This window comes from Anser brachyrhynchus, assembly GCF_964034855.1.
Source record: "Anser brachyrhynchus genome assembly, chromosome: 13".
In the NCBI taxonomy this organism is placed as follows: Eukaryota; Metazoa; Chordata; class Aves; order Anseriformes; family Anatidae; genus Anser; species Anser brachyrhynchus.
The window spans coordinates 16722434-16745734 of record NC_137708.1 but is presented as its reverse complement, the minus strand read 5'-3'; the positions used below and the strand labels follow the sequence as shown (position 1 = coordinate 16745734).

Genomic DNA, 23301 nt, shown 5'->3' with positions numbered 1-23301 from the left:
AGTTGCACCGAGTACCTGAGGGCTTCCTGAGTGGAAAAGTTGCTTTCTAAAAACAGCTCCACAACTGTTCCTCCAAAGACCTTCACCTTCAGCTTGAAATCTGCCTGTATTTACTTCCAGTTGTGCCTGTATCACATTTAATAAGCAGATTTTAACTTGTGAAGGAAAGTTTCTCAATTTGGTGATTCCTGTGGGACCGTCTCAGTGCTACTGCAATCAGCATGAAGTGTTTTTTGACTGAGGTATGTAGTGTGCCATGCAGGCCTTCGAGGAGGGTCCTCTGACAGCTAAAGCACTCTCAGTCTGAAGATGAGCAGAACCACCCCCAAAATGGACTGATTCTGTTTCTGCCATTTTCTTCCTCACATATATGAGTAACCACTTCCAAAGTAACTAGCGTGATGGCGTGATCTCATCAAGCAAGTTGTGTTAAGTGAGGGATACAAAAGCAGGAGCCATTTTGGTAACCACTGCATGAGCAAAAGCCTGATTTAATTACCCTAACAACTGTTGAAGAAGGAAAAAAAATATCTACTCCATAGTACCACATAGATCGTTCTGGATTGGAAGGGACCTTAAAGCCCATCTAATCCCAGCCCCCTGTCCAGGGACCCCTCCCAGCAGCCCAGGCTGCCCACAGCCCCATCCAGCCTGGCCTTGGGCACTGCCAGGGATGGGGCTACCACAGCTGCTCTGGGCAGCCTGTGCCTCCCTGCCCTCAGAGTAAAGAATTTCTTCCTTATATCTCATCTAACCCTATCCTCTTTTAGTTTTAAGCCATTCCCCCTTGTCCTATCACTGCACCCCCTGACAAAGTGCCCATCCCCAGCTGTCCTGTAGCCCCCTTTAGGTATTAGAAGGTTGTTAAAAGGTCTCCCTGGAGCCTTCTCTTCTCCAGGCTCAACGACCCCAACTCCCTCAACCTGTTCCCATAACAGAGGTGCTCCAGCCCCTTGATCATCTCTGTGGCCCTCCTCTGGACTCATTCTAATACTTCCATGTCCTTCTGGTGCTGGGGCCCCAGAGCTGAACACAGGCTCCAGGTGGGGTCTCACAAGGGCAGAGCAGAGGGGGACAGTCCCCTCCTTGCCCTCCTGGCCACGCTGCTTTTGGTCCAGCCCAGCATACACTGGCTTTCTGGGCTGCAAGCACACATTGACGTCTCGTGTCGAGCTTCTCACCCACCAAAACCCTCAGGGTGTCTCAACAGGGCTGCTCTCAATCCATTCTCCACCCAGGCTGAATTTGGGGAACACATCATAGGAAGCACTAGAGCTTGCGAAATCATTCTAGTTTCTCTTCCCTTCTTGGTGGTTCCTTGGAGAGGAAGGGAGAAGACAAGGTCTCCAAAGACACAGCAGGATTTCCAGCAGGAAGGGCAGCATGTTCTTAGATAAGACACTTACTGGAAGGGGAAGGATGGGAAATGTTGATTCATCAACAACTATTGTGGAACATTTTTTTTTTAAATGGCTACATTTGTGTGTTGTTTATAAATAATTGTATTTTTAAATGCCATATAAAAATTAGGGTTTTGCTGGGAACCATTGCAGCGATCCTGGACAATCTGGCAACTGTGTCTGCAGACATTTCTTAGTTGGCTGCAGCAACCAGGGGGGTGTGGGAGTCCCTGGAGCCTAACTGATGAGGGACCAAGGAGTTATTTACAGAAACAGATGGGAACATTCGTACTTGAACAGGGACCTTGAGGTGTGCAGGGGCCAGAAGTGCTGGCATGACCAGCAGAAAGCAACGTCACCTCCAGCGAGGTGAACGCTGTCTCATTCTCCTGAAATATGGCAGGAGCTGATAGCAACTGCAGGAATGATCTTTTTAGACAGAAATTGATTTTCACAAGATTGCCAGTAGAAAAAAACAAAACAAAACAACAACAACAACAAACACTGCCTGGCCATTAGCAGAGCAGATGCAAAATCCAGTGTTGGCTTCCACCCCTCCAATGGACAAAACATCAAGAATCTGGGTGGCAACGGCTTCGACTGTCTGAGAAATAACCCATGGTTGACCTGCAAATTCTCTGCTGGCAGGTTGAAGGACGAAGACAGGTACTTCTTCGAGTGTGACAGGTTTCTGCAGTGTGCCTGCCACCGTGGCCCACGAGCACAGCCGGGCAGCAGCTATCCATGGAAGCATTTCTCTCTGAGCTCGGCCTCAGTTCCCCCTCCACTGTTCTGTAGCTTTATTTTGTGCCAGACCTAAAAAGGGAGATAGCAATTATTCGAGCGCAGTAATGATGTTTATTAAGAACTATTGCACCTACACCAGCATCAAAAAGAGGTTGTACCTTTACATTCCAATATGGACAATGATACTGTTGAATTAGCTCAATATGTGGCAGGGAACTGGCTCATTGCATTTCTTTTCCCGTTACCAGTCACACCGGCGGTGACAGAGGACACTTTGCCTTTCCTTCTTGAGGAACAGCATTGCTTTTAAACTGTTGGTGATTTTCATGTCAAAAGCAAGCAGATTTCAGGAGTCAAGCAGGGCTTGTCAGATGGTTTAGGGTCCCAGGTATTGAGGGACTGAATGCAAAACAGTCATTGCTTCAGGGGAGGTGGAAGTCCTGGGGGATAAGACAGAGCCCAAAATGTTGCATTTCCCTCTTGACACATGCGTCTAAAGAAGCCCTGAAATGTCAAAATCACACAAAATTGTCTGGAAAGCTTTCAAAATGATGGCAAGTAATACAGCCGAGCAACCTGCAACGCTCGGGCACCATGCACAGCAATGCGCAGAGCAAAGCAGGATGCAGCTGGCACCGCGGCAGCCGTCTGTTCTGACAAAAGACCCGTCTGATTGGGTTGTATTTTCTTTGTTTGGTTTTTAAATGCTTCTTCCCTCCTTTTTAAAGCAAGTAAGAAATGCTTTCTGGCTCAAAAATGGGGCACTGTGGAGGGAGGTCCAGGGAGAGGAGCACAAGCAGGAGGAGGAGTCGAGGAGCTCAGCGAGCAAGAAATATTCTTCTCATCTGTGGAGAGAGGAGAGGAAGGTGGGGACACAGCCAACATCCAAGTTATTAGTAGGGCCAAGGATGTGTTATGTTACTTGCAGTAACTGATAAAGCCAGCTAATAAAGGAAAATCATAATTTCTCTGGCAGATGAGAGCTAGTCAAGGAAAGCCAATATCTTCCTTTCTGTACTTTCTAGCCTCAGGAAAAACACAATCTGTGATACCGGTGCCATCATGATAAAACTGTACTTTAAAAATATATCCATACCTGTGCTGCTGGTAAGCGCTAGGTTATTAAAGTGATGAGAACTGTTCCAATTTGCTGGGTGATTTCCATCACGGTGCTACCATTAACTAGTGCATTCCTGTCCCCTAAAGAGCAGACACATTCAGGGACAGCCTTGTCCGAGGGAGCTGCATGCTTATGGGCTGTGGATTTCGTTTCACAGCTGGGGAAGCAGCTGCCATCGGAGATGGTAATAAATGGCAGCGTCAGGAGAAGGGACCTGAACCTGTGCGGAGGGTCAGCTCAGATGAGGGAAATCTCAGACGAGGCTCATCTGTGGTTTTTTTCCCAACCAAATTCGCTGTTTGTTCGCTGCTGGAGAATGTCACTAGGCAAGGGTGTGATGCTGCCCCCATGTACATGGTTTTGCTTTGTTAGTCTTGTGTCTTACACTCATTTTTTTGCTTTTTAGGGAAAGTGCCCTTTCTGGGTGGCTGACCAACCCCAAATCGCCTCGGGATTGCCTAAGAGAAGGAGCGCAAGGCAGCGAAGCCTCAAGCAGCGTGGGCTGGGAGCTGACATCAGGTCACATTCTCTGACAAATCATTTACGTGTCTGGGTCTGATAAAGTTGCATTGTGAAGCCGCCAGTTTCCTTCCAAGGGCTGCGAGGATGGCTCCGTCACGGCTCTGAAGGAAATGGGGATGGGGTGGAGACTCACCCGAAAAACCCATGAAATATTTTACAGGCGAACTACAGAGAAACCGGAGGGAAACAAGGGCAGGGTGGGAAGGGGAGTGCTGCATGCAGACGGCAGGCCGCAGACTTGGCTGACGCCGTGGGGCATTTGGCACTCCCAGGGAAGGGTAAATACAAAGATAACTGGGCAGGGGTGTGGGTGGGTAGCGCTTAGCTCTGAAGGGCCTAGTTTCCTGTGGCCTTTCACCCTCCTGCCCTGCAGTTCACACGCTTTTAAATAGGAACGGAAAGGTCATCACAGCCTTCCCCTGTTTTGGGACCGCTCTTTGGCGCTTTGCTTCTAGTGGCTGTCCTAACTCACCCCATGCCTGTGGTGACAGTGTCTGTAGGTACAGGCTTCTATGCAGTTTTATGCTTTTGTATCACATCTGTTATTGATATTCTTCTGATCGAAACACAGTGCGAATTTTCCATGATGACGATAATGTGGGAGCTCAGACTAAGATAGCAATAATAAGTAATTATAAGTCATACTCAATTAGTCACGCCAAGTGCTCTAGACAGAGTGCTTTTCATTGCAAGTGACTCCCATGCACTTGCGCGCGCTGGCCGAGATTGCCCCCATTAATTTGCTGCAGGCGGTAGCGCTGCCAGGCAGTAGCAGAATTGATCACTTCACTGTACTTGCATATTAGTTTTACATGGAGATTCTGTGCTGTGGAGGACTCAGATCATTAGGAAACTGCTTTTAGCTCATCTTTTACTCCTCAGCATCTGCCCTGCTTTCTCCTGCTGATGTTAGTAATTGATGGTCCATCATGTTGCCTCCAAAGAGATGCAGACAGCAGGACATGGCCCTCGGAAGCCCTGCACAATTCAAGCCTTCTGTGCCACAGTTTTCCCCTATATGAAGTACCCTGGCATGGGAAATGCTATAGGGAGCTAAGGTTTGCTGATCACCAAGTAAAAATGTGCTCACCCACCAGCAGGACCCAGCACTCTGGGGTGGACGTCAGCAGCTGGTGAATAAATCCCAGCACCTTCCTCTGCTGTGTGGTTCCTTGAGCCATCTGGTCCCGCTCGCAGCCCAAGCCCTGCTCGAGAGGAGCACGCGGGATGCAAATCAGGCTAGAAATAATTGCTCTCTTGGAGTGAGTGATGTGGGAGCGTGGCCTGTCCCCTCACATTTCATGTTAATGATCTCTCCTATGGAGAGGAGGGGGAAAGAAAAATTGCAGTGCAAAAACAGATTGCTGGAGGCATGTCCCTGGCATCCTTCTTTAGTTAATTTTCCGACTTAAATAAACAAGTAAAAAATGAGATAAATAGGGAAAACATTTTTTTCTCTGTTTTTTTTTTTTTTCATTTTAAGTACTTTCAGTATTAATCAAGTCAGGCTTGATCATAAACCATGTAGCACTGAATGAATGGCATAGAAATTATATTCCCAGAAATTCCAGGTGAGCAGTTTATGGTGAGCATTTTAATTTTTATGGTGATTTCATTGGGGAATGCATAAATATATAGAAAGGATATCAACCACAAGACCGCTAGTGCCACCACTGGCACCAAGGGACAAGTAGACGCTGTGTTTTGCCAGGGTTCATGGAAATACCAACCTAGCCTGGGGGCTTTGAAGCCAGGCTGACATGAAACTGATGTAGGAACAACAGTTTCCTATCCTTCAATAAGTCAGGGTGTTGCTTATAAGTGTGACTCCCTGTACATAAACCCAGCATGTACCCGATTTGGGCAGCAGTGCTCTTGTTGTGCACCCCAAATATTAAATCCCTCTTGATGGTATCCAAGGACACTGGCAAAAAATTATATATAGCTTTTTTTTTTCTCTGTATTCATTGATTTTTTCAGAAGAGAAATGTTTCAGATGCTGTCACTTGATTGAAACAAAATCAAGTAAACCAGAAGCTGAAAAACTTTAGGACTGATTTCTGACAACAGTTACAAGCAGCTTAGTGGGATGAACTTCAGTGTTCCAATAAGATAAAGTGGAATAGAAAATTGATGTGATAAAAGATTGGTGAAATAGACATTTTTGATGTGCCACCCGAAAATATATGGTATTTTATTAAATTATTCTTTCAGTTGAAGGAATAACATTTAAGCACAATAAGATTAGGAATTTAAAAGACTTCAAGAGAGCTTCATTTCTCAGAGAGCACATTGAGGGACATTCTGACATTTAATTTCTCAGCAAAATGTGAAGTGAGGCTAGAAAATGGGACACAATTAGCATTTACTTAAAACTTGGATTCAGTTTTGCGTCAGTTCAAACAATGCAATCTGAACGGAGTGAATAATTTGCTTTGACTTTGCCTCTTTGTTTCTGCTTACAACTGTTTTGTGAACAGCTTGCAAATTTCTTAAGTAGACCCTATCTTTTCTGGGAGGTACCAGTTATTCATCAGATAAATCTTATGAGCAATTCTCAGTCTTCCCTTGCTCAGTTCTATATTTAGATTTTCTGCTACGGTAGCCAATATTGAGTGGAGGCTTAGGTCACCCATTACTATTTCTGCTCTCTGAGTGCAAATACATATGGTTCTGAGAACCAGACAACTTGAAATGTCCTCTAATTTCTGCTAATATACTTGTTTTCTCAACACTGGTCAGAAATAAATTTAAAAGGAAAATGTGCAAGTACCAATTGACCTCAGCGCCATTTTCAGATGCTCTTGCAGGTATTTGATGTACTATTTTCTGAGTTCTCATTTTAAAAACACAGAATACAAAAATCTGAAGCAACATTTAGTAGGGGTGGGTAGAAATAGCCTCTCAAGTTAGAACTTCTTTTTGCCATTGCTCTCTGTAGAGAGCAAACTTAGGTGACCAGCCTAGATTGAGTACCTCCTTTTTAGATATCCAAATTTACATGAAATGAATCCTATCAAAAGTAAAACAAACAAACAAACAAACAAAAATCTCACACAGCATTTTATTGAAAAAAAGTTTCCTATCAGAAAATCCATTTGAGCAGACACATTTCAATCACTGCTGTCTATTTCTGAATACATAGAAATGCATGCAGGACCTTTATATTTTGTCTGGGCTTAAATCTCGTTTTGCCTAGCAGATTTGCTGTGATTTATCATGTAAGTTCAGCATGGATCAGACTGATGGGCACAAATCTCTATACTGTGATTAACCCAAGTTAAACCCTCAGCGCATCATTTCCCTTCTATGGGATCCTGAAGAGCAGCACTGCTATATCTCCGTGCTGCTGCTCCCTGCCATTTAAAGCACTTTTTCTTGCTATGAACTATTAGGGAATGAACGATGCATCACTTGAAATGGAGACATTACTGCTCAGGAGGTTTCCTGATGCTATTCAGGGCTCCACGTGGAATTCCGGATCCATTCCCATCACCAAGTGCTGCGCTGAAAATGTCAGGCGCTGCACGCACTTGCTGTGTGTCTCCACAGGGGTTTCTGTCAATATACACTTTCTGTTACCCGATTTAGATGCTGAACATCGAAGTCTTGAGCGTTTGATTCAAAATTCAACAAATAATGAGCACCAAGGGTGCAGTTCTATATTGCCTTGAAAAATAAAATCTTCTTTGAGCTGTGAAAAACAAGATACTCTGCGATTTTACCTTGAGTTCTACACCTGAAGGAAGGTTTTGGAGATTGAGCCAGTGAGTAATCTTTTTAACTGCCAGCAGCTGAGCTCTTTGAAGGCTCTCTCCAGGTTTGTAATCAGATGTGCACAATAAATGTTAATGAGGGGGTGCTATGGGGGGTTGGCTAAGCAATGCAAAGGTTTGTTTGCTTGTAGGGGGTGAGGAGGTGAGAGGTCCAGAAACTCAGCAGAGCCACCCCAAAGGAGGTGAGCGGCCTGGTGGTGCTGGCTTGAGGGGCTTGATGGTTTTTCTTCTAGGCCTTTTCTTCACTTCTGGAGCAGCGCTGACCTTACCTCGGCAGGCTGCGGTGAGGTGGTGAGCAGTGGGGCAGCTCGGTGAGTGGTGATGTGTGTGAGCAGTGGGATGCAGGTACGTCGGTGCTGGGTTTCATCCAGCCAGCTCCAGGCTTGGTGGCTGGCAGCTGCAATGGGCTGGGCTGGTGGTGGAATGATGTCATTTCTGCAGAAATGACTTCTGTGACCTATGGCTATTTGCTCTGCAAGGTGGCTGTGAGCAAGCATTGTTTTTTAACTGTTCTTGTCAGATGGTGCTTTCCCTAAGGTCTGGGTTCTCCCTACAGACACCCATCTGAGTGCCTGGGAGGTGGGTGAAGGGGGGGGGAGTCAGGTACTTGGTGGGCTGAGGCTCTGTCTGCTGCTGTCCCTCTCCCCCCAGATGATAGGGAGGTGTAGGGTACCTGCACTCATGGGTTTGGTGGTTCTTCTAGGTGTTTGTGGTGTGTTCTTGTTCATGTGGCTTCTACCAGGTTCTTCTAAGCACCTGAGCAGGTTGTCTTGTGGCTACCTGCATGCTAAGGTGATGTGCCGAAATTCCCAGGGGAGGCATTTCCTAGCTCCCTGGAGAACTAGCTACCAGTCTGTGCTGTGCTCTCCCTGCCCTGTTCTTCTTGTAAACTCTTTCTGCTTCCCTGTAGCTGCCTCTGGTAGGCCAACTCAGGGATTTAAGCAAAAGCTGTTCAGATGTGTCATGGCTGTTTGGTGGCTGTCAGAAAACCTCTGTGTGTGTTCCTGCAAAGGTGTTTTTAGCTTGAAGAGCTGCCTGGCTGCTACCACTGTTATTGGTTTTAAGTTGTTCACTCTTTTCAAGGCAGTTTCTTGACTCCCTGCTAGAAGAAGATATGGAAACAGGAACAAACATCAGAGCATGTAATAAAATCTTCTAGTAATCAGTAGATTGAACTGGTCTGGATCATCTCCTTGTCCAGCTTATATGCTGGAAGCTTGTAGAACAGACCAGGGTCATGTTGAGGACTCTAATCCCCTTTGGTAAGAGGGTGAAATGAGTTCAGAAAAGAACAAACTTGAATATTAATAGATAGATTTAAAGAAATAGTAGGAGAGCTAGTCGTCATGGCTCCCTGGCTGGCCCTGCTGTGTAAGAGACTTCTAAATCCAAGATGTGCAAGATCAAGATACCCGATAGCCAGAGCTGAACTCTGGGCTGTGCTATTAAATGCAGAAACACTGGAGTTCCCCCAGGGATTTTACGGATGATTCTGATCTCAACAGGAGACAGGAACCTCACTGCTGCTTCCAGGAGCTTCAGCTCAGTTCAAACCCACATCCAGAGCTTGGTACATCTCTTCAAAGCTCTTCAGAAAAGAGCAGGTGAGGATGGAAAAGATGCAGTGGCACAGAATCCGATGCTGTTTGTCAGTGGTAGCTCACAGCAAAAGCCACAGGGAGGAAGGAAGCTTCTGTGCTGTGCCTTTCGTTAAGCAGTAAAGGCAGGAGAGGTGCTCTTGAGAAAGGTGTGACCTTCTGGAGGAAGGGAATCACAGCTCGCAGGCATAACCTGAATTGACTATTTCCATGTAATGGTAGCCATAGCTACCCCTCTGAAAAGAAGTGGAGGGAGATGTGTAAAACTGTCCTTAAGGACAGACTGAATGCCTGTCCTGTCCACCTGGAGCGAGGCGAGCCATCCGTTAGCTTAGCTTCAGTAAGCTTTGTTCCTGGGGGTTTTGCTTCTGAAGGTGGAAGAGAGAGAGTGAAGGCATGACAAAAATGAAAAGACCTGCCATGGTTCTAGGGTATAGTGTAAATAAATCCACATTATAGGACCATTTCCCAAGAAAAGAACATGGCCAATAGTAAAAATAAATAAATAAATACCTCTTGCTATATCATAGACTGCAGGATGGACTGTGTATAAATGCATGTAGGCAGCCAGGGACAAAAAATCTTTGTTAGTAGATTGCTTGACAGACCACTTAGGTGTTCTTAGAAGAATGCAGAATCTCTCTTATATCAAGCAGCTTCTGCTCCTAATTAAACCACTGTGAACCAGAAGCAACCTTGCTGACCCCAGCGTGGTGGCTGCTCTTCACAGAGCAGCTCAGCGCAGTTTCCTGCAGGGATAGGAGGGGACGCAGGCTTTATTCCTGCAAAATGACCAGCCTTGAAGAAGAGTTTCTTCCAGGTAACAATTATATGGGCATTTGGGGGGGGTAGAATTAAGAAATGCTTCCAAGTCCAGCCAAAAGACAGCGGGCTAGTTGTTTACCAGTCACTCTTGTGAAAATGGAAGGAAAATTCATCTGTTTACTAGTCTGAGCTTGAAAATCCTGGTGTCCTGTTTTGGAAAAGAAAGTGCCTTGGGAGTTCAAGAATTCCCGAGGCAATAGGCAATACATGCTTGTAGAAAGGAAGATATTGCAATAAGATAAGGCAAGCCACTGTAAGATCCAAATAGATATGGAGAGAAAACAAAAAGAATTAGGTAGAAAGGAGTTTTGTGAGGAGCACAGCGAAATTCTTTTGTGCATGTCCTTAGGGAACTGCAGGGCAAACTGAACTTAACATTTCTCAGTGGTCATGTTTTAAAAGCTCTTTGTGGGGGAGCTCTTTAAAGTCCTACATAATATATTTGCTATAGGAGACTCATTGTTTCAGTGACTGATTTGTTATAACATAGCTGTTACAGTGGACAACCAAGGATGAAGAAAATAGTGATTGCTGCTTTAATAGAGTGGTAGGTTCCTGATGTGCCTCAGGACACTGAGGTTTTTAACAGCATTTGTTTATTAATGCAATGCTGTCCATCCTGAACATTCCCAGACCCATGTTCGCTGCTTGCTCCTCTCCAAAAAATCATGATATTGGCTTAAAACTAGGAGGGTGAGGCCTTTGCTAGCAGGGAAGTGAGCTGAAGGGCTCTGTGCAGACTGATGCCTGCTGAGGGACCTCTCAGGGATTGTCCCTTGCAGGCATTGCTTCTTTTTATACATCTTTGTGCACTGGTGGCATGCACAAAGATGGCAACGTGGCATTCAGTTGTCCCCAAGTCCAGCTTGCTGCAGTAAATCCTACCAGCTTCTGTGTGACCACTCGGGCAGACTGTACCTCTCGGTCCTTCTTCTTTTTCAGAAGTCAGCACAACTTTCCTCAGAAGCTGTCCTTGGCCAGTCTTCAGGTGAGATTCAACCTTGTAGTATAGCTCAGAAAAGATTTTTTTTCTTCTCTCTTCCACAGGGAAAAGAAAAGCGATTGAACCAGTCCTATGGCAGGTAGCTGAGAACCAACCTGCACCATGAAATTGAATCCCTCTTCAGTTTTCCTCCTTTGCCATGTGGGCTCCTCAGTAGTTATGAGTGATCCAAGGCTTTCCATCTGTTGCTCTGGGTTCTGTGTGTCCCTTTTCTTGTAGTCGTCATTGTCCTGCGCTCCAGCACAAATGACACAGTGCTGCTCTGCTGTGGAGGTTCTGCAACTTTTCTAGGTAACCTGGAAGGACTGGGGCTCCCTACCTTCTGCCCTGTCATCCTTCCTGCAATTAGCTGTCCAGGTGGGAATATCATCCTACCTGTAGCAGTCTTCAGGGGCTGGAAAGCCTCTTGTTAGTCTTCCTCCCCATGGGAGGGGACGGAGCTGGCTGTCAGGTGGGACCATGCCACCTGCTGTCTTCCAGACCTCAGGCTGACCTGTACTGCCTATCTCCTTCTGGGGAAAATCTTCTGGAAGGTGGCAAGTGAATCCCTCTGAGATGCAGCTCCTGCATCTTCTGAGATGCTCTGCTGCTTGATTCTGTCCTCCCATGCTTCCTTAAGAGGGGGGCACAGATGCCAGCAAACATGCATGTTTTCCCCCTCTTTTTTTGGGGGGGAGAGGTTGGTATCTCCTCAAAGCCCTGGGGGGGGGGGGGGGGGTGGGGAGAATACTCTGTGTAAACCCAGCCCCATGGAGGGCTTCACCTGCAGCCTGGCAGCTCCCTGCACTTCTGCACAGTCCTGGGCCTTGCTGGGGCTGATGGCTCTGCCTCCAGCTGTGCTCTATTGAATGCTTATTGGAGACAGATTGGCACTTCTATGGCTTGAGGCATTGGTGACCACAGAAAAATGTCCTTTCAACCCCATTTGTAGTTATCTTTTATGCTGAAAGAAAAGTAAGTAAATTCTTGGTAGTGCATTAACCTTTGCCCTGTTAATATGCATCTCCTCAGCTGTTGCTGAATCTCAGAAAACAATGCTATTGCACTGCTCAATTAAGTGTCTTCTGGCTTTACAGCTGAGTCTCTTGCTTGTTTTATGTTCCACTTATTTTCTCTAGCAGATATGTTGTCATTTTTAAAAATCTCAGTAGTTAACAGTGGGGGAAAAAGATGAAGATGTTCAGAGGAGCGATGCTAGGAATACTTTTATGGACCGTGCTGTTTGCTGTCTTGTGTTTGACATCCACTGTGAGTAACTGCAGAAATTCTTCTGCACCCATGGCAGTAAATATTGGTATCCACTTTCTTCCGCAGAGAAGTATTTCTGCACTTATTCCAGAAATGACTCTTCCTTTGAAAAGAATTATATTAAATCGTTGATTTCCACTGCTGCTGTTGTCAGGATCACATTCAAGGACAGGATGTGATTATTTCTTTTTTTAGCAGTTTATAAATACAGAATCATTTGGATTCAACCTGTCATAAAAATTGCGTTAACTGCTCCACAGCACATTTGATAACAAATAAGATGGCTCAGTGAAACCAAACAATCTTCAGTGGATCTAGTTCACTTGCAGCCACTCAATTCTTCTGTAGTTGTTCCCAGTTCCCTGCTTTATCCACAAGTACTGCAGTGGCAAGTGTTGTTTTATGGGCTCAGCATGAGAAGCCTGCACTGTCTTTCTACTGCGATGCTTGGGCATCCTTTCCTGAAGGCAGTCTTTTATTTCTAGTCCAGTGCTGTGGCTGAGACCGTCCCCAGTGTGTGGGGATGCTACAGGTGCTGCTCCTGCTCTGTGGGCTGGAGGGGCCAGGTTGGCTTCATCTGCTCCATCAAAGCCCTTTGGCAGTGGATCACTTGCTTCCCGTGTCTTGAGACGCTCATCTAAAAGATCGTGTGGGCAGGGATGCAGCACTTACCTCCCTGAGGGGGGGAGTAGGTGGGTAGGCTGGTTGGAAACAATGTGCTAGGCTTCATGGTGTTATTATCATGCCATTATTCATGGTATTATTATTGAAGGGAAATATAAGAAGGCTGGGCAAGCAGAACACTTTGAAACAGCCAAACACCTGGTCTCTAGCAGCCTCACCACCTCTGTAACTGGGAGATGCCAGTTTTTACCCAGCCTGTTCAAAGCAGGGCCAGTCGATAGGGTTCCTCTGGGACATGCAGCCTCTCTCTCCACTGGCTGCTTTTCTGGGTGGGTGCAGGCTGGTGGGGAACCTCCTGTGGAAGGACATGATGAAGTGGGCTTGCATTCATTTAATTCACAAATGCTGCTGAGTTGGAGGAGGTGCTCGTTGTGGGCAAGTGTTTAACAAATGACAGGCACTGTTCTGGCTGGTGTTAATCTGCCCCCGTGCTGTGCCTATCTATTTTGCCTTTCACTTAATGTAGCTGATAAAAATAGGGCTGTCGTGTTTTGTTTTGAGTTCTGGTTTGCATTGCAGTTCTCCATCTTGCTTCTGTCAGTGGCTCTCTGCAGAATCTCAGCTGTAAGCTTTCCCTGCCTGCTTCTAGGAGCTAGCCCACTGGGTCTCATGCTTCCAAAAACTGTGTGCAGGTAGTGATATGGTATGTGCAATGATCCTTTGATGGGAAGTTAAAGCTTTTGGCCAGGTTTTAACTTACATGCAGAATATCTTCTGCACGACAGCTCTCTGCCTTGAAGATCAGAGTAGATGAAAGAAGTGAAGATTGCCATTAGGGAATTGTTTGGTTTTCTGAGGGATGGGTGCTGGGTGGACAAGGGTGCGTCTATAGCTCTTCATTTGGGTGCTTGTCCCAGCCATACACTACCCACCTCTGCTGAGTACAAAGCACAGAAATAAATGCTTTTCTTGAGACAGCATGAGCTTTGGCTCATCCCTGACGGATTTATGAGGATGCAGGAGAAGATGGAGAGCCAAGTTTAAGCAGAGAGCAGAAAGTGAGGGGAGCTGGGTGGCAGCAGCATGGGTGCTTTGCCCAGACCCTGCAAGGCCTGGAAGGTGCTGGGTGTCCCTGCTGTGCTGCATGGCTTCATCCTGCTAAAGCCAGCCAGAGCTGGGTGTGCTCTGCCCAGGGCTGATTCTGAAGAGAAGTGCTTGCCAGCTGGAAGAGCTGAAGTCTAGAAAGCAGAGTGAGTAGCTCATCGGAGTCAAGACCATCTTCTAAATGTTAATGGGCACATTGCAGGAGATGCTTAGACACAAAAGGTCACTACTGCCCAGGCTTTCAGTAAAACAAAGGGCAGCTATTTTTAACCTAATTTCAAGTGGGAAGCCTAAAGCCATAAGCTGGCCTGATTGCAGAAAGCCTGGACTCGCCTGATAATCAGAGCTGTATGCGTAATGTGGGACTGTGACCACATACACGTTCACCAGCCCCATCCAAAAATCCCTTCTGAACTCTGCTAATGCAGTGATGGTTGTGGGCATGGCCTGACCCTGCAGAGTCCTGCACTAAAAAGCAGTTCCTGAGTTACTGTAGGGGACAGGGAGTTTGGGAACTGAAGGTGGGAGCTACAGGCATAACTTGCATTACTTAATAATGCCCCCATCTTCAGCTGCCCACTGCAAATGAGTGAAAAAGCAAAAGATTGTATTGATTGCCAGGCAAATGGACGTGCCAGAAAGGCTCTTGTTTTCTGTTTGGGTAACCCAGGACTCCTTGGATGTGTCCTATATAGAAAACAGCTTTGAATCCAAAGCTGTCTTTAAAAAATATATTTAAAATAGATCCACAGAGATCATGTTAATGTACCTGCTGGCTGGAGTGTAAGCATTGCCGGGAGAAAGTCTGCACCTGCTTCATATGGCTTCCTTCACCCTGGAGTCTGAGCCAAGAGAAGCCATGTTCTGGTCCTGGACCATATCCTGATGTTCTTTTCACTGGTGCTGTAGAAAGTGGGACTGCAGGTATAGGTCTCTTAACGCTTGTTTCTGGTGTAGAAGAAGAGTTACTATGACTTCTTGGTGGACTTCATATACTCTGCAGTCCCTGAACTGAGCTGCACCAGGCTTCACGCAGGTTCAGCGTGCTGCCTCTCTGGTGTGACAAAGCTGTGTCAAGGAAAGGGGAAGAAAGGGCAAGTTTGGGCCAACTGGCCTTATTTCTTCTGAAATGGGATTTGTAGCAGGGCTTTTCTCGAACTTATGGAGCGTATATGGAATACTTTTGACTTCTCATCAGTCTGCCAGTGAAGGCTTAATGCTCTTCTCCATAGCAGTGACAGGCATGGACTCTCAGCTGCTCTGCTGTGCAGTGATGAAACTAGATCACCTTCTGGTTACAGCACTCAGACCAGAAATGGGAGGACTTGTGAGTAGAGGAGCCACTTGTTTCATCAATGGTCACAGGGCTTGGTAAAGCAGGTGGCTTTGCTCCTGGGGCACCTGAGCACATCGTTTCCCTTGGCAAACAAAGCTGATCTGTGCCATTGGGTGGCTGCCAAGCACAGCATCGGGTCCCTGCCTGCAGCAGTGATGGAGAGGCTTTGTGTCCAAATTAATAAATGCAACACCGCCTGGGCCTGTTCTTGGCTGCCTTCTGATGAGCTCTGGTGGGATGCAGTCCTCAGCATGACAGCCCCTCCTGCAGCCTGTGGCAGTTAGCATTGCTGGCTGGTCCTGTGGTTCCCATTTCTCTGCTGCTCATCTCTCTCCATCTGTCTTTGGGCCAGTGCAGGGGATGCTGTGGCTCAGCTCCTGAGCTATGTGCTGTGTTCTGGGGGAAGATGCTGCTGTGGTGGTGATTTTCACTGAGCAGGCACACAGCGTACACGGCCACTGCTACTTCTAGAGGTTACAGTACTGACAGACTCTTTGCTTGTGCTTCTTGAACACAACATAGTTTTCTGCAGCTCTATAAGAGCTTTGGAGCTGTATGGCTTCAAAAAAAAAAAAAAGCCCAGCTACCTCACTGGTGTGTGCTGCCCCTCTGGATCTGAGGGGTGCCCCAGACCTCCCGAACATGCCTGGTGCTGCACTCACCAACACTTGGCATCAGTGCTTCAGGCCTCTGAGGAGACCAGCATGTCCTCAGGCTGTCAGAGTGCACTGATAACGCAAATGTATATCTTTACCTTATTTGTAGGGCTCCTGTCCCCAACCTATGAGGTGCTGCAGAGGTCACTGAGCTCATGCTTGCCCAGAAATGCCATTGAAAACCACCGATACGTCAGGAACGTCAGTGCAGGGCAAGCTTTGGGGGATCCCAAAGTGCATCACAAGTATGTTGTTGCCCTCATCCTTCTTTCCAGGCACAGATTTCCTTAAGTGCTTTGCTAGAAGTTGTACGGGACATCTCTCCTTAAAGCAAACAACAGGAGCTATATCTCAAGGGGTGCAGATCAGCCTAACCCCAGCAACAGCAGTTTTTTCCCCCAAGCCTGCAAGAAGTGACAGATCAAACACTTCTTCCTCCAGACTTGCTAGGACCAAGACCGGTGTATGGCTGTACCCTTGAGTCACAAACTTTCTTGTTTTTTCCCCCTGCCCATCATAAAGCACTACACCAGGTGTTTGTACTTAACATCCCTCTGCTCTTCAGCAGAACCATCTTGCAAAACAAAACCAAGCTGCATTTCCATAGTGTCCTGTGAAGCATCCTCACTGTGTGCTTCCCGGGGTTAATCGTTGAAGTTAATGATAAAAGTAGTGCAAAGCAGCAAGGGGATATGTGCCTGTCTCAGTTAGTTTCAAGGCTGTTGCGGTCTGCCTCCTCCAAACTACAGAAGGGAGCTGATGCCATTGGTGAGGAGCAATGGTTAAAAAAGCCTTGGCTGCTTCCCAGAATGCTGAAGTACTAATTAAGGCCATGGACAGTCAGCTAATTCAGACCTTAATGAGTCCCAAGGGACTGGAAGATAACAAAAGCTCAGATGGGTACACCACTGCGCAGCCTTGAAGCTGGGCTGTTTTAGCACTAAGAGCCTTGACGATAAATGTGGCATCGTGCGTGGAACTGGGAGGAAACTGGAAAAGGAGCTTGTGAGATCTGGGTGGTGGAGGCAGGTGCAGCCTTCTCTAAGGGCAGATTTCACCCACAAAAAGCCAAAAGCACCCCAGCAAGACTGGAGGCCTCTGTAGTGGAAAACAAGATGTGAAGTTGGGTTTTAGTCCTGGGGTTGCAAAGAGGGGTTAAACCTGGTCAAAGGCAGGACCAAAGTCATCGTCTTGTTTTGAGGACGTTGGGCTGGATCTTAAATTTCTTCTCATGGTGGTCACCTTTTGGTTTTCTTTTGAAGAGCTGTGGTGCCTTTCCTCTGCTTCATTTCCTTGGAAAACACTTTTTGTGGGGGCATGGCCAACATCTAGCATAGGATGCTTCCTTGCTGCCAGGACCCAAACCAGGTGTAAAGCAAAAAAGAAAAGCAAAAATCCTTACAGCTGTCCTTGCAACTTGCTCCCAGCGAACCCCGTGTACCCCTCAATCATGCTCAGTGAGCTTTGGCTAATATGCTGTGGTCGCATGTGGCTCTTTCCAGCAGCACCTTCCTCTCGTGGGTTTTTGCTCTTTTGAAACATAACCACAGGACTGTGAGCACAAACAATGAGATTGCCAGGATGCTCCCAACAAGGAAAATGTGGGGTTGTCGGTGTGCTCCTGCCAGCCCGCTCAGACAAAGCAAATATTCCTGCCTCTGTCTGTGCAGGCATTCCTGCCCCGGACTCCATCGTGGGCTGTGATGGGCAGGATCTGGCCTTTAATCACAGGTTTTTATGAAGGCTTGTGCCTGTACGGCTGCAGAACCAATTATCCCTGCATTTAGCCTGCTGAGAAGTTGGAGGTAATTGACACAATTTTGCTTCAAAGCTCATTTTTAATGAATTAAATTTAAATTTAATTAACTATTTCTTACGTTTTTGTATGTTTTTGTTTCCCTTAGTAAGCTAAAATGCTAATTGTGGAGCTGATGAGCATAATGTTAAGCTGGTTTTGAGAGAGGGTAATGGAGAGGAGGAATTCTCTATGCATGTGATGGGTCCTCCCCGCCGGAGGAGCATTAGGTCTCATCTAAGTGCCTTTCCCTCCTCAGTGGTCCTATTTACATATATATGTATATATATGTAATGGAATATATATATATATATGGGAATCGTCCTGGCACTGTTCCAATTCTGTGTGTAAATAACAATGGCCTTTTTTGCAGGCTGCTTCAAGCCCAGCTCTGCTGGGAGTCCCTTCCGTGATGCCTAACTTTCTCCCCGGTCCCTGCAGCAATGAATCCATCCCCCTTATCACTAACCCATTAAAATACTGTATACAATTTTATTTTCTATTACACTTAGCAAAGCAGGCTGATAGTAAACCTCTGAGTATCAAGCTCCTGCAAGAGTCAGTGGGAAGTTAGGTGTTAGCTTACCTGGAAAGGTCAATCTGGCCAGTGGTGAGGAAGGTTAATTTTGTTTCCGTGCTAAAATAAAGGATGGTGCCTTGCTCCTTACCCTTGTTTACCCAGCTCAGGAACAGCTCCCTGCTTTGCAAGGCAGGATCACACCCTTCCTCTCCTTGCCGAGCTGTGCTTCCTGAGAAAGCACAACCTGTCTCCTCCATCTGCTGCCGGGACCGAAATAGCTGGGGGGGAGCTCTCCTCCCCCTGTCTGGGCAGGAGACATTGCTCAAAGGGCCAAGACACGTGGGACAACTGCTGAGCGTCCCTGTGCAGACGAGTTACCCATGGGACACGCGACTGCAAGGCTGCATTTGCTCAGGTGCTGTGTGCTGGTGCCTGGGCAGTGTCGCAGGGTGGTGCACGCTGGCTGCGGGAGCCCAAGGTGCTCAGCACAGTCCCGCCGAGGGCCCAGCTGGCCAACAGGTCCCCCCGTCTGTACGGCAGCCTTCCTGCCTTCCACCTGTGTTATGCCTTTTTTATTATGTTGGTGTTTTGCAAACAGCTATAAAGACAGAGACAAGTAGCATAGTATCTGTGTTAGCAGCTCACATTCCTTAAATATCCCAATGTGCAAGTGTGGTGCCTATTTCTTCTGCTCTTGGCCCTTTGCTGTGCCACAAAGGGCAGCACGTCCCTCCGGCCTGCACCTCGCCTCTGGGGCTTACCTTGTGGGCAGCTCCTCTCTGGCCCTCTGTCTTTTGGTAAAGCCAGAAGTGCAAACGGCTGCAGGATGGGCAGGGAAAAAGTGCAGGCTTTTGGCTCCTGCAGATCTTTAGTACCACAAAATAATGGGATGTGTTGAAAATTGTGACCTTTTAAACATTGTTTTGACATGAAATCCCGAAGTTCTTGCTTGATATGGTTTGTATATCAGTTGAAATTTCAGTTTGCAACCTGAGATCCTAAAAATAACAAAATAGTCTGTGGCTGATAGGAGCTGGGGGACCTGCAGGACAAGTGTAGGTCTTTTTCTTGTCACATAGCAAGGCTGACTCGTTTGCGGGGCTTTTTCTTTAGGAAGTTCTTATAGACCAGGTATATGGACTTGGTCACTAACTTTTTTTTGCTGCAATAATGAAAAGGTATGTGCTTTTTTTCCTTGTTTAGACTGCAACCTGCTACAGGTTGCTATACAAAAATCTGCTATACAGATTTTTCAATCAAAATTCCTCAGTGGTAGTTCATCTGATGCAGTCTTTTAGGAAGCAGCTATTAGAAGTCTCTTCCTCTCCTTCCCAGCTTCCAAAAGAATGATAATAGAAACTAGTCTCAATCAGGGAGATGGCTCTGCAATGGGCAAAGGCGTCATGTTCCTGCTGTAAGGGCACCATGTACTTGTTGTGGAGGTCTCTGCTTGGCCATTGATTGCCATTGATTCTTGGGAGTATCTCACCCTATGCCACAGGGAGAAGGATATTTATCTGCATGATGTGTGTGTCCACTGATATGAAAAGAATGCTGTGTAGTGAAAGCCCACAGGTTTCTCACATTCAGCTGAAATCCAGCATTTGTGGGCACTCTGCTGCATGAGCTTGATCAGGAAATCTGGGTGGAAACAACACTGCTCTCCCCAGCATTGAAATAGTTTTTATTTCTTTTACATCTGAAATATCAGACACGAAAAAATCCTGGAATGTCTAAGAATCATGAAGGATCATGAAACCTCCCATCTGCTGGGTTTCCTGGCACTGCTGCTCCCCCCTAGCAGTGAAGCTGTGGAGTCAAATGGAAAGTGGAGAAAAATAATGATCCGCTAGATACTTTGCTGCCTTGCCATTAGGGAAATGAGTAGGTAGAAGAGTTGGATTTGGAGTAGGAATTCCTCTTCCCCCACTGTGTTCAGCTCCTCTCTCCCTTTTTGCCTCTGACTTAGTGCAGAATTCATTAATACGACACTGAGAGATGAGGCAAGTGCTGGGCAGATATTTTGCCTCTCCTCCCACGCCAGTCCTTCCTTCCCTCCTGCTCCTCAGCTGCTTTCCTCAGCAGCATCCTTGTTCCTACCTTTTGGGCAATAACGGGACCTGGAAAGGCTTTAGTGTATTGTTTCCCCTCTGAATCCCCTTTTCTCTGGATTTTGTGAAGTATCTCATACACCTGCTGAACACAGTGAATCACAGCCATGTGCTATGATTTCCCTCCTCACCACTGTCCTTTCTTGGGCTAACAACATAAGACAAATAATTAGCAGAGCTCAGAGCAGTAAGAAACCATAAAAACCTTTGCTCTCCAATTCAACTGTTTGGCATTATCAAGGAGAAGAAATGTGAAATGGTAACACTCTTTAATTCAGTAATGTACTGATTTCACAACGTTTGTTTGCAGCCGCTTAAAGCACTCTCTCCTCTTTGCTCTCTGTGCAAAAAGAAAGCCTACGTATGGAAGATAGGGCTGCCACTTGCACAAATAAACGTGAATGTTGATAGAGCATAAATTTTGCCTGAAAGCAAGGATCAATTTTTTTTCCTGTTCTGCTGAACTCGGTATGCATCAAAAATACAAACTTTCTGCGTTCCCAGTACTTCTGTGAAGAAGAAAAAGGCAATTTTCTCTCCCATTAATGACAAACACCTAAGGAGCAAGCAGAACAGAGTAACAAGGAGCAGCCCATCTTGGCAAGTTTTTTTTTTTTTGTCAAAGAAAACTCATCAATCTATTGTCATAGATGAATGCTAGGGAGAGGACTGGGACTTAGAAATCAAATGGAGTTGTCGTCATACAAACTGTCTCCTTTCAAAAACACTTCCAGTGGTATTTATTTCTTGTATTGATTTCGAGAAGCTCTGGCTACAGCACGGGTCGTCTTCTGGCGTGAATGCTTCTCTCGAGAATATTTTCCAGGTGTTTTTCTGAACGCAGACATAGTTGAGAAATCACATCAGCATCACAGAGGACAAAGGGGATGGCTTCAAAATTAACCCATTGTAATGGTTTGGCACTACTTCCTTGGCATTTTTACCTGGACATCTTAAGCAAAATATGTATTGCTCTCAGGAGACAAAGACCCTTCCTCCCCCTTTTCTCTCTAGAAGTCAAAACCAAGCACAGAAAACTAGAATGATGCTCCTGGGGGAGGGAGGAATGGTGCAGATTGCTCAGTGTAAAAGAAAACCATTTTTTTCCTTCCATTTTATTTTAAGTGGAGAGAGATGGATTTTGATTCAAAAATATTGCTGGGTGGGAAGGGATGATTCCTTCCTTACTTACTTCCCATGGAAATAAGGCTGGATGAGTAGGCACAGCACCCACCAATGGGTGTTTCCCTCGTATAAATGAAATCTAAGGAGGGGAATTGATTTAGCTTCTTCTCTATCAATAGAAATATTGATTTGTGTCCCAAATTGACCTTAAAAGTATATTTTTATTTAACTTGCACAGGTGTCCTGCCACACCCCTCCCTTTAGGTAATTTTGTCTAGCCAGCTGGTCAGTTTGGGGCATCTCCTTGCAAAGCCTTGCATTTTTTTAAAAAGCAGTCTGAGGGCTGAAATGTAGCTGGCATGCAACCGTGGCATTAAGAGCCTTTCTGAACTGAGGGCAGTGGAAGTGGAAACCAAGAACCATGGATGGGCCTTGGTTATTTCTTCCCGTTGCTTTTCAACACACGTGTTTCCCTGAAAGGTGTCGGAGAACAACCTGCAGTGAGGGAGGGAGGACTCTGCAGTACTCATGTGGTTGTTGCCCCTGGGAAACCTCCAACTCTTTGGGCTTTAGGAGGAGTCCACACATCTGAAAATGCATTACCCTAACATTTGGCAAAAGGAGGATCTGAAGGAGAGACTATTAAAATGTTACTTTTCATTAACACAAGTTAATTAAATCATTTAGCTAGCACTTTCTGTACTGAGAGCATGCAGCCACATACTATTTTGGGGTTTCACTTGTTCTTCTGCCAAGTCCTAGTCTCCCAAGCAGCTTTATTTTTGAGTGGGAACTGAAGAATCGTGGACAATGTTAAGCATCGTCCTTTGGATCTGCTAATTTGTGGCTAGATTGTGCAATTCCTACCCAGCCAACCTGGCTAACTTTAGCTGTGCCTTGTGGGGTGAGTGCTGGGGTGCAGGCTGGAGGAATGGCCCCGTGCACCAGCACTAACTGTATAAGAATTTAGTGCAGGCATGAGTAAGTCTCATCTGATGCAGCTGTTTCTTTTAATTGTGCTGTTAATGTGAGCTTTGCTGCACTCAGGGATATTCCTAAGAATATTATTGATAATGCACTCACTTCATAAACCTCAGTAGCAGAACTTCACCCCTGCTGTGGTTTCAGCACACGGTCTGGGAAAAGGAGCTCTCTCCTCCTCTGTTGTGGGTTCATCTCTTTGCCGTTATCTTCCTCGCATCTTTATGGGATGTAGGCTTCCACTTTAAACTTAATTTTTGCTTGATACAATATATTTGAGATACCAGCCTTCCCAGGCAGCCAAGATGGTGCCTAAGCCACCGTATTCTTTCTGGAGCATTTCATGGAGGGTGGTGGTGTGTTTTTTTTGTTTTTTTTTTTTTTTTTTTCTGTGTTGCTGCCCCGGGGCAGTGTGAGAGCCCTCGGTTACTGCCAGCAAGGTGCACTGCCCAAATGCTGCATTTCCATCCCACCTGGGACCTCAGGGCTGGCTGTGCACCATTGCTAGCAGAGATCTTTCTCCACCTGGGTTTTTCTGCTTGTGTTGTTCGCACGCAGCACCAGAGCTCAGGTTTTATTCCTGTGATCGTGAGCTTGTGAATTTCTTTTGCAAAGTGCCACGTGCATCAGCACCTCATCCTGCTGGAGATGGCTGTGTTCATAGCTCCTGGAGCTGGTGCCTTGTCCCACCGTCAGCAGTAGCAGGTGTAACCTCTGTACCCAGCTTCCTGCTAACTTCCAGCGCTCACAACACATCCATGCCTGCCTGGGACTGCTTGGTGGAAAGGCCCCAGTGAGACGGGCGGAGGA

At 46.3% G+C, this 23301-nt stretch overlaps 2 protein-coding genes and 1 long non-coding RNA gene across 8 annotated transcripts in view; 2 read left to right on the top strand and 1 right to left on the bottom strand.

Annotated features, from left to right (window-relative positions):
• Window positions 1–23301, top strand: part of LOC308177135 (uncharacterized protein) — a 302639-nt gene that overhangs the window by 257437 nt on the left and 21901 nt on the right. For both annotated transcript variants that reach the window (XR_013938914.1, XM_080553912.1), the window contains one exon: window positions 3674–3786. The gene's annotated coding sequence lies outside the window, so the exon portion shown is untranslated. The remainder of the gene's footprint in view (window positions 1–3673; window positions 3787–23301) is intronic.
• On the bottom strand, window positions 251–3584 carry LOC308177140. The gene is made up of 3 exons (XR_013938917.1): window positions 3244–3584; window positions 2306–2992; window positions 251–2216 (listed from the first exon to the last, which is right to left on the bottom strand). It is a non-coding gene; the product is annotated as an uncharacterized lncRNA (long non-coding RNA).
• Window positions 3802–22902, top strand: LOC308177133 (uncharacterized protein). 5 transcript variants are annotated; one of them, XM_080553908.1, is made up of 6 exons: window positions 3802–7747; window positions 8086–8144; window positions 9071–9169; window positions 10931–10976; window positions 15200–15294; window positions 16069–17011. In XM_080553908.1, exons 1-6 carry the CDS (start codon window positions 7654–7656, stop codon window positions 16108–16110), a joined length of 435 nt encoding a protein of 144 aa, XP_080410034.1. In that variant the 5' UTR covers window positions 3802–7653; the 3' UTR covers window positions 16111–17011. The 5 variants fall into 5 exon arrangements, with proteins under 5 accessions (XP_080410034.1, XP_080410036.1, XP_080410032.1 ...); XM_080553910.1 differs by lacking the exons at window positions 15200–15294; window positions 16069–17011 and adding an exon at window positions 20696–22902; XM_080553906.1 differs by lacking the exon at window positions 8086–8144.

Bases quoted from the DNA above. Each gene is read 5' to 3' on its own strand.
- LOC308177133 (XM_080553906.1), top strand. From the start codon at position 7,654: ATGGGGGGTTGGCTAAGCAATGCAAAGGTTTGTTTGCTTGTAGGGGGT. The intron at 7,748-9,070 runs GTGAGCGGCCTG...TGATCTCAACAG, and splicing joins GCAGAGCCACCCCAAAGGAG to GAGACAGGAACCTCACTGCT. The intron at 10,977-15,199 runs GTGAGATTCAAC...TCTTCTCCATAG, and splicing joins TGTCCTTGGCCAGTCTTCAG to CAGTGACAGGCATGGACTCT.